The following is a 12900-nucleotide window of genomic DNA, read 5'->3' as shown; positions in this document are numbered from 1 at the left end:
TATTTCAGTCTTTGTATTTTTCATTTTTTTTCAATGTTTATTTATTTAAGTAATCTCTACACCCAATGTGGGGCTGGAACTCATGACCCTCAGATCAAGAGGCACATGCTCATCTGGCTGAGCCAGCCAGACACCCCTGTATTCTTCATTTCAAAGATTTACATTTTGTTCTTTCAATTTCTTTTCTGTAATTCATTTTTTCACTTGTTTTGTCTACTTTTCCTCTTAATTCCTTAATAATTTTTAGTAATGTTTTAAAGTCCTTTTTGCCCATTCCAGCATTTGGATCATCTGTTAATTTCATTCTTTTGCCTGTTTTTTCTTTTGACTTTCCACCTTCTTTGCACGTTTTTTAATTTTTTAAATTGTAGTTTAGACATTCTGTATTCAGAATTGGTATAGAGACTATAGTAGTTAATACTATCTTCCAGAAAGGTCTTGCCTTTTCCATTTTCAGGGAGCAAGGATAAGAGATTGATTTCTGGCCTAATCAGGAATTTAGCTGAGTTGGGGTTCAGTTGTTGCTTCAGTTTCAGTCCGTTGACTTAAAGTGTATAGTTGACCCTTGAACAACATGGGTTTGAACTGTGCAGGTCCACTTATAGACAGGTTTTCAAAAATAAATACTATAAATGTATTTTTCTTGTGATTTAAAAAAAAACATTTTGCTATCTCTAGCTTACTTTATTGTAATACAGTAATACAGAATACAGTATATAATACATATGCAAACTATATTAATCGACTATGTTATAAATAAGGCTTCTGGTCAACAGTAGGCTATTAGTAGTTAAATTTTTGGAGGGTTGAAAGTTACACATGGATTTTTGACTGTGCTGGCGGTCGGTGTCCCTAATTCCCTTGCTGTTTAAGGGTCAACTGTAGTATTTTACTTTTTAGTTTATCCCTTTTTTTATTGTTACTGTGGGAGTAACCTTTTACATTGTAATCTGAAGAGTATTGGTTACTATTTTTTAATTTAAATATTTTGTATTGTGAATGTGTCTGTATATACCAGTTCTTTGAAATTTTAGTTGCTTATTCTATGTACTATTTATATTGTCACTTTTTATAAATATTCCTTTTTTTTTTTTTAAAGATTTTATTTATTTGAGGGAGAGAGTGAGAGAGAGAGCATGAGTGAGGGGAGGAGCAGAGGGAAAGGGAGAAGTAGACTCCCTGCTGAGCAGGGAGCCTGATGCAGGGCTTGATCCAGGGACTCTGGACTCAGGAATCATGACCTGAGCCAAAGGCAGGTGCTTAACTGACTGAGCCACCCAGGTGCTCCTATACCTCATGTATTTTGAAGCACATGTTTTCTGAAATTGTTTCAGGGGCTCATTTATGTTCTTTATGTTTAATTATTAATTGGGTGTTTGTATTTTCTATTTAACAATTTTTATTAAAAAAATTTTTTTTTTTAAGATTTTATTTATTTGTCAGAGAGTGAGAGAGACAGAGAGAGCACAGGCAGGGGGAGTAGTCGGGTAGAGGGAGAAGCAGGCTTCCCGCTGAGCAAGGAGCCTGATGTGGGACTTGATCCCAGCACCCTGGGATCATGACCTGAGCTGAAAGGCAGGCGCTTAACTGACAGAGCCACCCAGGCATCCCTATTAAAAAATTTTCAAAATAAAAACCTTTGCAATGCAGAGAGGTATATTAATTTACTAATATGATTATGGATTTAATTTTTTTAAAGGATTTTATTTATTTATTTGACTGAGAGATACACAGCGAGAGAGGGAACACAAGCAGGGGGAGTGGGAGAGGGAGAAGCAGGCTTCCCACTGAGCAGGAAGCCCGATGCCTGGGATCATGACCTGAGCCTAAGGCAGACGCTTAACGACTGAGCCACCCAGGCACCCCTGATTATGGATTTAAAAATTTTTCTTCCAGCTGTCAGTTTTTGGTTCATAATCTTTATTGTTTTCAATGCAAAGAACTGGAAATTACTTGACTTATAAAAAGATTTGTTATCTAGTCTTTACGTAAGAGTAATTAGTTTATAGAAGATTTGTTGTTTTTAAAATAATATTTATTTATTTATTTGAGAGAGAGTACATGCGTGTTGGGGGAGAGGCTGAGGGAGAGAATCTCAAGCAGATTCCCTGCTGATTGCTGGGTTCAGTTTCAGTACCCATGAGATCATGACCTGAGCCGAAATCACGAGTTAGATGCTTAACTGCCTGAGTCACCCAGGTGCCCCCAGATTTGTTATTTTTATAAAAAGTTTTGTTATCTAGTCTTTACTTAAAGTAATAAGCTTTTTAAGCAGCAGTATTTTATTTATTTATTTTGCTCTTCTAGAGACTTTCATACCCTAGACACTGTATCAAGGTAAATTTCAGGGTGGGTAAAAGATAATCTTTCTCCCGCCTACCATCCCTTTTTAAACTTCTTTAGAGAATGAAAAGAAATTTTGAAAGAAGAGGTTGGAATTTAGAAATGGAATGATGTCTGATGAACAGATCAGTTTTAGGAAGACAAATATTGAAGGTTGAGAATTTGGGAATTAATTCCCTTTAAACTCTGTGTCTACATATGCTTTGAAAGGTCTACATGTGGTGGGGCCCCTGGGTGGCTCAGTTGTTAGGCGTCTGCCTTCGGCTCAGGTCTTGATCCTGGGGTCCTGGGCTCGAGCCCCGCATCAGGCTCCCTGCTCCGCGGGAAGCCTGCTTCTCCCTCTCCCGCTCCCCCTGCTTGTGTTCCCCTCTCTCACTGTCTCTCTCTCTATCAAATAAATAAATAAAATCTTAAAAAAAAAAAAGGAAGGCCTACCTACATGTATCCTCAGCTGTTGATAGCTGATGTAGCCAATCATAATACCAGAAGTGCATATCCTTTAGAATTTTTTTGACAGTTTTAAGGAAACTATGTATTGATACAGAGAAAAATTATCAGATAAAAGTAACATTTGTGTAAGATATGCAATATGACTCATTTGTGAAATTTTGCCTTCTTATTTTATAGATTAAAAATCTGAAGCCAAGTAGGGGAGACATTCATAAGATTTTACAGGGTTTTTGGGTTATAATCCTAGAGCTTTTGACTTCCTGACATACCTGGGAAGTTTTATCTTGTCTTTTGTTTTTTCTTGTTCCCCTGCTCCTCTTTGCTTTTTCCTTCCTTTGAAAAACAAAAGCTAAGTAAAATATTCTCCTAATTTACAAAGTCAAATGATCTTACAAGGTTTATAGCAAAAAATCAGCAGTCCTCAGTTACATTACTCCTTCTCCTTAATATTAACTCCTCGGAGCAAACTTTTGTTTTTACTTACTTCTTATTCCTAAATAACATGTCTGCATTGTTCTACTTGGAAAGTCTTCCCTCAAGGAAGGAATGGAAACATTTCTTCCCTCAAAATTCCAGTTGCCCTCCTGTTGAGAATCTACTTAAAGTGAACTCTTCTTGGGAAGATGAACTCATAGTAACTAAGCTCATAAGGGCCATATTATTCATTTATAGTAAAATATATAAAGGTTGGTTAGACTAATCTTCTCATAGGTCTGAGCAGTGTATTTTTACCCAGCTGGAAAGTTATCTAGAAGCCAATATCAGAAGGATATGGAATTGGGACATGAAGCGTTAATGATACAATTCACATCTTTAATTGTATTGGGCTGTAATCAAGCAGTTGCTTCTGTTTTCATAGTAGAGATAATCTTACCTGATTTTTAGAATAAAAAAGTTAATTACAGAAAAGATTAAAAAATACAGAAAAGCAATGTTTAATAAAAAATTGAAGCATATTCCTTTTCAGATGGCATACATGGTCACTTTTGAGACAATTGACTGTAAACCAGATGGGACAAATGTGATAAAACTTGCTATATTGCAGAGCACTAAGGGTGGAGAATAAGAGTCTAAATATATTTCTTCTTCTTTTTTTCCTAAATGTTTCTTTTCACTTTTATTCCAGTTTCCTCATCTGAAAATGAGATAATTAGGCTAAATGATCATATCATTTATGGAAGCTTTGGCAATTGTAAGAAATAATTAGAGAATTAACTTATTATACTTTACTTTTAGTAGTGGGTTAAATGACTTATTTAAAGGATTACTTTGCTGTTCAATTTCTGAGACAGGTCTAACAAAACATTATATGGCTATTTTATTTTGATAAAATTGGCTATATTCTTCCCATTTTTAAGCATTTTCTTTTTTAATCGTCTATTGTTTCTTTTATGTACACATATTAAATTATAGTTTCAGGAATTTGCCATTTATCTCATTTCTTGAAATTATTCCTTTAAAGAAGATTAAATTGCAGAAGAGATGCCATTTGCTAAATTGAATTCCAAGTGTACTTAGTTGGTCCTAGTTTTCCTTTGACCTTGAGGCTTGGGGGGCTTTTTCCCCCCTTCTTTCTACAAGTCAGTTGCATTCTTATTTACATGTCATAGTTGATAGGCTAAAACGAAGTATTCAAAATTAGCATTTTAAAGATAGTTTGTGCACATCCTTTGCAAATGTATTAATAATGTTAGCTGTGTATGTTCCTTTTTGTATAAAGATGTGGTCTCTGCTCTCAACCAAATAATCTGTAGACAGTTATAGATAATCAGTGTAAAGAAATCTCAAAAAAGATGCAGAGGATATTTTTCATCATTGTTGGGACACAGAGCTCCTGTCAGTTTGTTCTGTGTGATAGTTTAACTTTTCAGGTATGTCTAAGGTCCAATAAATACCAGTTTGTTTTGCGAGATGCCAGTGTATCACTTTTAAATCTTCATGATACTGTGTTTTATAAGTTTATTCAGTTGTGAAACATTAATTCAGTTATGTTAATTGGAATATCCTAATGTGATTGTCACTTCATATTTGTTCTCCCTTGTCCTTATTGTCTTGACTTAAACATTTCATTGACCTATTTTGCCTCTTACCTTTAAATATAAAGATTCCTTCTCCTCAGAGGGGATAGACTCTGGTAGTGGGATGGCCATGCCTTTGTGGTATGTGTAATATCTTAGTGATTTTCCAAATTTTGACTGGCTTATTCTTATCATCTGGGGACTTGTTAAACAAAGATTCCTGTTCCTGTGTTTATTTCAACAAATGCCCCAGATAATTCTGTTGCATAGCAAGGTAAATGAAAATTTATTAATCTTTGTTATTTATTTATTTTTGTTTGATTTGGAAGTGATTTACTGGGCATTATTCTTCTTCTTTTCAAATATATAAGAAATCAGAGTTACCTTTGCTTATAAGCCATCTCATTCCATTTTTAGCTTTTGATACTCTTTTACATATATTCATTCATCAGGTTCACCTGGAATTCCTTGGTTCTTTGTGTGAATTTTAACAGTAAAAGATAAATATTTGCAATTTAAATTTTATATCCAGAAATTGTCAAGCTTATAATTATCTTTTATCTGTTACATTTTTGTTTCACTTAACAATTTGGGTTATTTACTTCTCCCTCCACTCCATTATATTAAAAGATTTGTTTTTAAATGTTTGATTTTGACTGAAGTTTTCTATGGAAATATATTAATTCTCACATCTGTGTAAGTAGGTAATAACCACAAATAGTAAGTTTAATTTCTGAAAGGTATGGATTCCTTCCCATTTATTATGCTTCTTATTTTCTTGGAAATGAAATTCTTTTTTTTTTTTTTTAAAGATTTTATTTATTTATTCATGAGAGAGAGAGAGAGAGGCAGAGGGAGAAGCAGGCTCCCAAGGAGCAGGGAGCCCGATGCGGGACTCGATCCCAGGACGCTGGGATCATGACCTGCGCCGAAGGCAGACGCTTAACGACTGAGCCACCCAGGCGCCCTGGAAATGAAATTCTTATGGAGAAAGTGATCTTAGTATCTAGGAACTATGTTGATTCCACTGTGATTTTTGTCTTGATGTTCAGTTGGCTTGGTTGGAAGAAAAAGCTAGGACAGATAACAGAAAAACTATTTTCATGTAAATAGTTTTTTCAGCATGGTAGATGAGGAATGTAATTTAAAACACCTGTTTCTTACAATTTAGTTTTAGTTTTGGGGAAAATGGCTTGCTTTTTTTTTTTTTTTTTTTAAGATTTTATTTATTTCAGAGAGAGGAGAGAGAGAGGAAGAGCACATGTAGGGGAGAGGGGCAGAAGGAGAAGCAGACTCCCTGCTGAACAGATAACCTGATTCCCGGATTCATCCCAGGACCGCTGATCATGACCAGGCTTAACCAACTGAGCCACTCAGGCACTCTGAAAATGGCTTGCTTTTAAAAATGCCAGTTAGTAAACGGGAAAACTGATTAAATAGAAGTAATAGGCTAACTTAAATGGATTCATGAATTTGCTTCATACTGGTTATACTGTGGTGTTAAAGAAAACTTTGAACTCGTAGTTATATTTTTAAAAGAACAATTATAATTTTCTATTATAGGAATCACATGCAGCCCAACTACAGATCCTTATGGAATTCCTCAAGGTTGCAAGAAGAAATAAGAGAGAGGTATATTATTTTGTATCTTTTACATAATGTTTCATTTACTGTTGCTGACTATTCCCATTTCCCCCCATTTTTGTAAAGGCATTTTGTGCTAAAAAGTTTATTTAAACATTTAAAAAAAGCATTTGAGTTGTAGGCAGTTTTCTAACTCTTTGTTATTTTAATTTCTTTTACCTTAGAACTTGATATTTTAAAAATCCCTTTTTGGAGATGTGCTGAAAAGTTTTTTGTAGGATTGAATACAATGACTTACCTCAAAGTGATAAAAAAATAGAAAATAGAATTATCATATGACAGCCTACCCTTCACCCTGAAAAGAGAATTTAGGAAACTTCAGATAATAAAGTCTTAAGTAGAGAGTGTTGCAAATTTTTCTTATGGCAAAAATGCATACTGGGGGAAACTACAAGTAAAAATATTGCTATCTATTTAGAACCTGGAAGGTATAAGACATGAAGGATAGCGAAAAGATAATTTATTTTATTAATAATCTTATAATCAGAATGTTTTAATTTAATGTTCATAAAATTCCTTAGTCATTTCACACTTGTACAAAATATGGGAAAATAAAAGGCAAAATCCTGTGCTATGGGGAGAATGCTAATATAACTTTGAAAGCAGTTTATATATTTAAATTCCTAACTGTCACAAACCTTATATTTTTATTTTAAGTTGTCTAATTAGGTTGTTTTTTTTAGTCATTTAAAAAATATATGTAATGTGTATAATGTGCTAAGTTCTAGGCTGTCTATTACTTTTGAAAATAAAAACATGAGAGATGTTTTTATTTTGATGAAGTACTGTTAGTGTGCATTGTCAGAACCTTTACATTATCTTAGTTTGATATTTCCCCTTTTTTTGATTATTCATGATGTCTATTTTTTAATTTTTTCTTAGTTCAAGTTGGATTTTTCTGTATTATGATATTGTTAATAGCTGAATATTCTTTATATGGTTTATGACTTTTTCTCTTATCCTTAAGTTTTGCTGAGCTAATAATTGTGATTTTAATATGTCTATTAACAAAAAACATTATCTTCACTATACTTTTAAAATTTATTCCTCTCTATTGCTTCTTGGCCTTTTGGCTAAGATCATGTGTAAAATTTATTTCTCTCGATTTTTTTTTTTTCTTTGTTGGTGGGTACTTTTTAAACTTTGGTATACATAAGAATCACCTGAAGATCTTGTTAGAATCCAAGTTCTGATTACGGGTGTATGTTTCAGAGCCCCATAATCTGCATTTCTAGCAAGTTTCAGGTGATGATACTTTTGGTCCTTGGAGAGTACACTTTGAGTAGCAAAGCTGAAAATGTTATATCTGGAAATAAAATTATTAATATGTACACTCAACATCTTTTTGTTATAGAAAATTCTTTGGAAAAGTGATGGTTTTTCATATTCCATATATACCTCCCAACTTTAAAACAGAATGTGAAATTGTTTTGCAGTAGTTCCATATGCTTCTTTCTGCCTTAGACTTTGAAACTTCATTGAAAGTGGGATTAAGGACATGAGAAATTACCTGATAATGAATAAATAAATGACTCAATTAAGTGTACAGTCCAAACATGAGGATGTCTGGGGGTTAAATTAAATGGCTCATCATTATCTGTGTCCTGCATTATTTAATGTTTTTGTTAGCCCCTGAGGTTTTTCATTGCTTTTCTAGGGATCTATTAATGCTTGCAAAAAAATTGTTAGATTCAAAAACTCTCTGGTAATAAGGATACAGCATGTAACTCTAAAAAAGAAACTGAAGATTCTGAGATTAATTCCTTCCAGCAAGCTGACAAGTTAGCCTGTCACAGTTTGATTTGTGCTGTCAGTTCCATGGGACTTCTGGGCTGGAGATAGAGGGGTGACGTAGAGATGGGCTCAGGTGAATGGTGCACATAAAGTGGATTTATGTAACAACTAAGGAGCCCTGAGCTTAGGAAATCCCAGTCTTTTAAAGGGGTCTACTGGAAAACCTGTCTAGTCTTTGCCCTTCAGGGAGATACTTTTTTTATCATATTGATCAGAAAACAAATCTGCCCTCTGTCCTGGAAAAAGTCACTATTTCTGTCTTGCCAGGGTATTTGCTGTAGAAACATCCTTGAAAGGATAATTTGGAACAAAAGCTATGACAGCATGTTCTGAAATGAGAGAGATCAATAGAGGGTTGTTTCCTAGTAAGTGACTCTTCCTTGTGATAGGAATTTGTCCTCTCTCTGATGTGGTGGCTGATGGCCTTGACTAATACCTTCTAAGATACTGTGTTTGATCACATAGCTCTTAGTATCAGTGTTTCTATATTTTTGTCATTAAATGTCTGGGTTAATTGTGCTATAGAATTTTACAGCTTAACTTTAGTTTGATCCTTGTGATTGGATGATTTCTTTTCCCCCCATGAACCATATTTTCTAATGGTAGGCAATTTAACCGAGAAATGTACTAGTTCTAAGTACTTCAGGATATTGGTGCCTTTTTTGTGCACTGATTATATTGTCATTAATACATTTTGGTTTTCTTTTTTTAATGTACCCAAGATTGAGTGATTTTGAGTATTTCAGGTTTAATTATACAAGAGACTCCGAGGAGCTAGGTTAACAAAGTTTACAAATTTGAAAATTTAGTGCTAGGTTAACAGACTTTAAAAATTTACAATTTTTACAAAAAACTTAAAAATTACGTTGAATTTCATAAATTTCCTCATAATTGGAATCAGGTACAGTAATGCTATGTAATCATAATAAACTTTAGTCTAGGGGTGCTTGGGTGGCTCAGTCATTTAAGTGTCTGACTCTGGATTTCATCTCAGGTCATTATCTCACGGTTGTGAGAACGAGGTGGGACAGGCTTTTTCCTGGGTGTGGAGACTGCTTGAGATTCTCTTTCCCTCTCCCTCTGCTCCTCACCCCCTTCCTCCCACTTGTGTGCACGTTTTCTCTCTCTCTCAAATAAATAATAAAAAAAAAAACTTTATTTCAGGAAATTAGTTGATTAATACCTCAATTTAGGACAGACAGAATGAAGTGAATGATTATATGTTTTGCATATATTATAAAGTATTTGCATGCTTAATCCTCAAAATGAATGTAGTTGTTAGAGGTCTTATCCCCTGTTGTATAATTTATACTTGAACTTATTCAAGCAAAATATAGACTGAGCAGGAGGCAAACTACTACTTTTGAATTTATTTTCCTAAGATTAGCATTCAGACATTGGAAATTAACTTTGTGATCTTAGACTTAATTTTTATTGAGGTTATGATGAGTGTTGGTTTAGATATTGATATATACCAATCTAAGAAGTTAAATCTGCTTTTCAGATTTAACATACTTATTTTCTTCAATATCACATCTTGCTAGTCCTTTTTGGGGTATTAGAACCCTACATTCAGGGGCGCCAGGGTGGCTCAGTAGGTTAAGCATCTGCCTTCGGCTCGGGTCATGATCCCGGGGTGCTGGGATTGAGCCCCGCATCGGGCTCCCTGCTCAGAGGGAAGCCTGCTTCTCCCTCTCCCTCTGCCTACGTCTCTGCCTGCTTGTGCTCTCTATCTCTCTGTCAAATAAATAAAATCTTAAAAAAAACTCAAAAAACCCTACATTTAATTTTTGAGTTATTTTCCCCTACTGACTCTTTTTCAAATATTAAGAGAAGGACACATAATAGTAGGCATTTGCATTAGTTATCTATTATTGTGTGACACGTTATGCTCAAATTTGATGACTTAAAAAAGAAACATTTAATATCTTGGGTTAGGAATTATGGTGCGATGTAATTGAGTGCCTTGGCTCAGAGTTTCTACCAGGCTACATTCAAGGTGTTGCCCAGGGCAGCAGTTACCTCAAGGTTTGACCAGGATAGAACCCGTCCAAGCTCACCCACTGGCTACTAGATAGAGATACCAATTTCTTGCCACATGGGCTTCTCCATAGGTAGCTTTCTACATGGCTGCTGGCTTCTCTCAAAGGGAGCAAGTGAGAAAGAGCATTTTGAAGATAGCACTTATATAATTTTTATAACTTAACCTTGGAAGTTACATCTGCACATGTGCTGTTTTCTGGTCATTAGAAGCAAATCATTAAGTCCAGCCCACACCAAGAGAGGGAATTACATGAGTGTGTGAATACTAAGTGGGAATCTTTGGAGGCTATCTTAGATTCTGCCTACCACAGCATTTAATAAGTATATGTATTTAAATGAAAATGTTATTCTTTCTTCATGGTCTGATTGACCAAAGGAGCTTTGGGTTTCATGTAAAAGCCAAATTTGTACTAGCATTTAAACAATTGTCTTACATTTAATTTGATTTAATTTTAAAATACACTTCTGGACATTTGTGGTACCTGTTTACTGTAATAGGGTAGTTTTGATAAGTCTTGGTTTCCTTTTGGTTCTGTTTGGAATTCCATTGAGCTAATTTTACAGTGTTTTTATATGAAATAAAACATAGAAAAGTCCATAAAACAAATTTACAGTTTAAAGATTTATGGTAGAGTGACCATCCATGTAACTGCCATCCTGATATATCAGTCAGATTATTGTTGGGACTCCCAGTGTTCCTGCCTAACCTTTCCAGATTATAGCTTTCTCCCTTGTGCCTTAGGTGGTCAGTATTCTGATATTTATCACCTTCCTGTTTTCCTTTATTATTTTGATACCTAAGTATTTATAAATTGCTTTTTTAAACTTCAATATATTTATTTCTGCAGCTTATAATGTTTATTTTGTTCTTACCTTCTCTGACTCAATGTTAAGGTTCATCCATATTGTTATATATGGCTATCGTTGATTAGTTTTGTGTATAGTATTTTATTAAATGAATATACCCCAGTTTTGTGGTTGATGGACTTTTGGGTTTTTTTCAGTTTTGGCCTATTCACAAACAATGCTACTATCTTGTATATGTACCCAGGTGTATGTATGCATATATATCTATGGTATGTATGTAGGAGTGGAATTGATGAGTCCTAGGACATATATATCTTCATCTTTAGTAGATAACAAACTGTTTTTCTAAGTAGCTGTATTAGTTACTCTTGCTAGGTGTTGTATGCGTGTTCCTTTTGCACTGTATTCTTGCCAATACTTGGTATCACAATAGACTTTCTCAGTTTAGCTAATCTTGGGATTGCTGTTTCTTTGCGGTTTTAATTTGCATTTCCCTAATGACTAATGAGGTTGAGCATACTATGTTGGCCATTTGGATTTTTTGTGTATGTGTAAAGTAACTGTTTAAAGCTTTTTGCATCTTTTGTACTTAGTTAATATTCTTAATGGTTTGTTGAAAAATTCTTTGTCCTATCTATTTATCTATCTCTATCTTCAGCAAATATTTTCTTCATCTAATTGGGCTGCTTATTTCATTATCTTGGTGATGTAACTTGACGAACAGAAGTTTCTGTTTTTAAAAGAGTTAAATTTATTGGTCTTTTCTGTTATAATTAGTGCTTTTTGTCTTAGGTAAAGAGTTTTCCACCTGAGGTCATGGAGACATTTTGCCATATTAATTACTTGAAGCTTTATTTTTTTTATCTTTCACATTAAGATTATAATCTGCTTGGGAATTTATTATTGTGTATTATGTGAGGGATAGGCAACTTTTCATATAGATATCTATCACTTGTCCAAGCATCCTTAATTAAAAAGTCCATCCTTTTCCTATTGCTCTCAAGCACCACCTTTGTCATGCATAATGTGTCCATATATGTGAGGGTCCATTTCTAGGCTGTATATTTGAGGGTCCATTTCTAGTCTCTCTTTTCTGCTTCACTGGTCTATTTGTCTATCTTTTTGGCAGAACTACATTGTATTAAATACTAGAACTTTAAGTTACTGTTTTTCTTTAGCAAAATCTTAGCTATTTATGGCTCTTGTTATTTCTATATACATTTTAGAACCACCTGACACATTTTCATGGTAAACCTGCTGTGATTTTTATTGGAATTACTTTGACTCCAAAGATCAATTTGGGAGAATATATCTATATACAATATTGAGTCTTCTGACCCATGAATGTGGTATTTCTCTGTTTATAATTAGGTCCTTAAGAATGTCTTTCAAAATTTTGATATTTTTCAGAGTATTTATTCTTTTTTTTTTTTTTATTCTTATGTTAATCCCCATACATCACATCATTAGTTCTAAATGAAGTGTTCCATGATTCATTGTTTGTGCATAACACCCAGTGCTCCGTGCAGAACGTGCCCTCCTCAATACCCACCACCAGGCCAACCCATCCTCCCACCCCTCTCCCCTCTAGAACCCCCAGCCTGTTTTTCAGAGTCCATCGTCTCTCATGGTTCGTCTACCCCTCCGATTTCCCCCGCTTCATTCTTCCCCTCCCGCTACCTTCTTCTTCTTCTTTTTTTTTTCTTAACATATATTGCATTATTTGTTTCAGAGGTACAGATCTGAGATTCAACAGTCTTGCACAATTCACAGCGCTTACCAGAGCACATACCCTCCCCAG

General features: G+C 34.4%; 1 protein-coding gene across 6 annotated transcripts in view; it reads left to right on the top strand.

The window, feature by feature from the left end:
* COP1 (COP1 E3 ubiquitin ligase) overlaps positions 1-12900 on the top strand; it is a 240103-nt gene that overhangs the window by 47343 nt on the left and 179860 nt on the right. For 5 of the 6 annotated variants that reach the window (XM_081824647.1, XM_031025015.2, XM_006730488.3 and 2 more), the window contains exon 6: positions 6375-6443. The exons of the other annotated variant lie outside the window; for it this stretch is intronic. In XM_081824647.1, coding sequence (XP_081680773.1) covers positions 6375-6443 — 69 coding nt within the window. The remainder of the gene's footprint in view (positions 1-6374; positions 6444-12900) is intronic. 6 annotated transcript variants of the gene reach the window in all.

This window comes from Leptonychotes weddellii, chromosome 6, assembly GCF_054177405.1.
Source record: "Leptonychotes weddellii isolate Sample4059 chromosome 6, ASM5417740v2, whole genome shotgun sequence".
Lineage (NCBI taxonomy): Eukaryota > Metazoa > Chordata > Mammalia > Carnivora > Phocidae > Leptonychotes > Leptonychotes weddellii.
The sequence above is the reverse complement of the archived record's forward strand: the minus strand, read 5'-3'. Positions and strand labels throughout refer to the sequence as shown.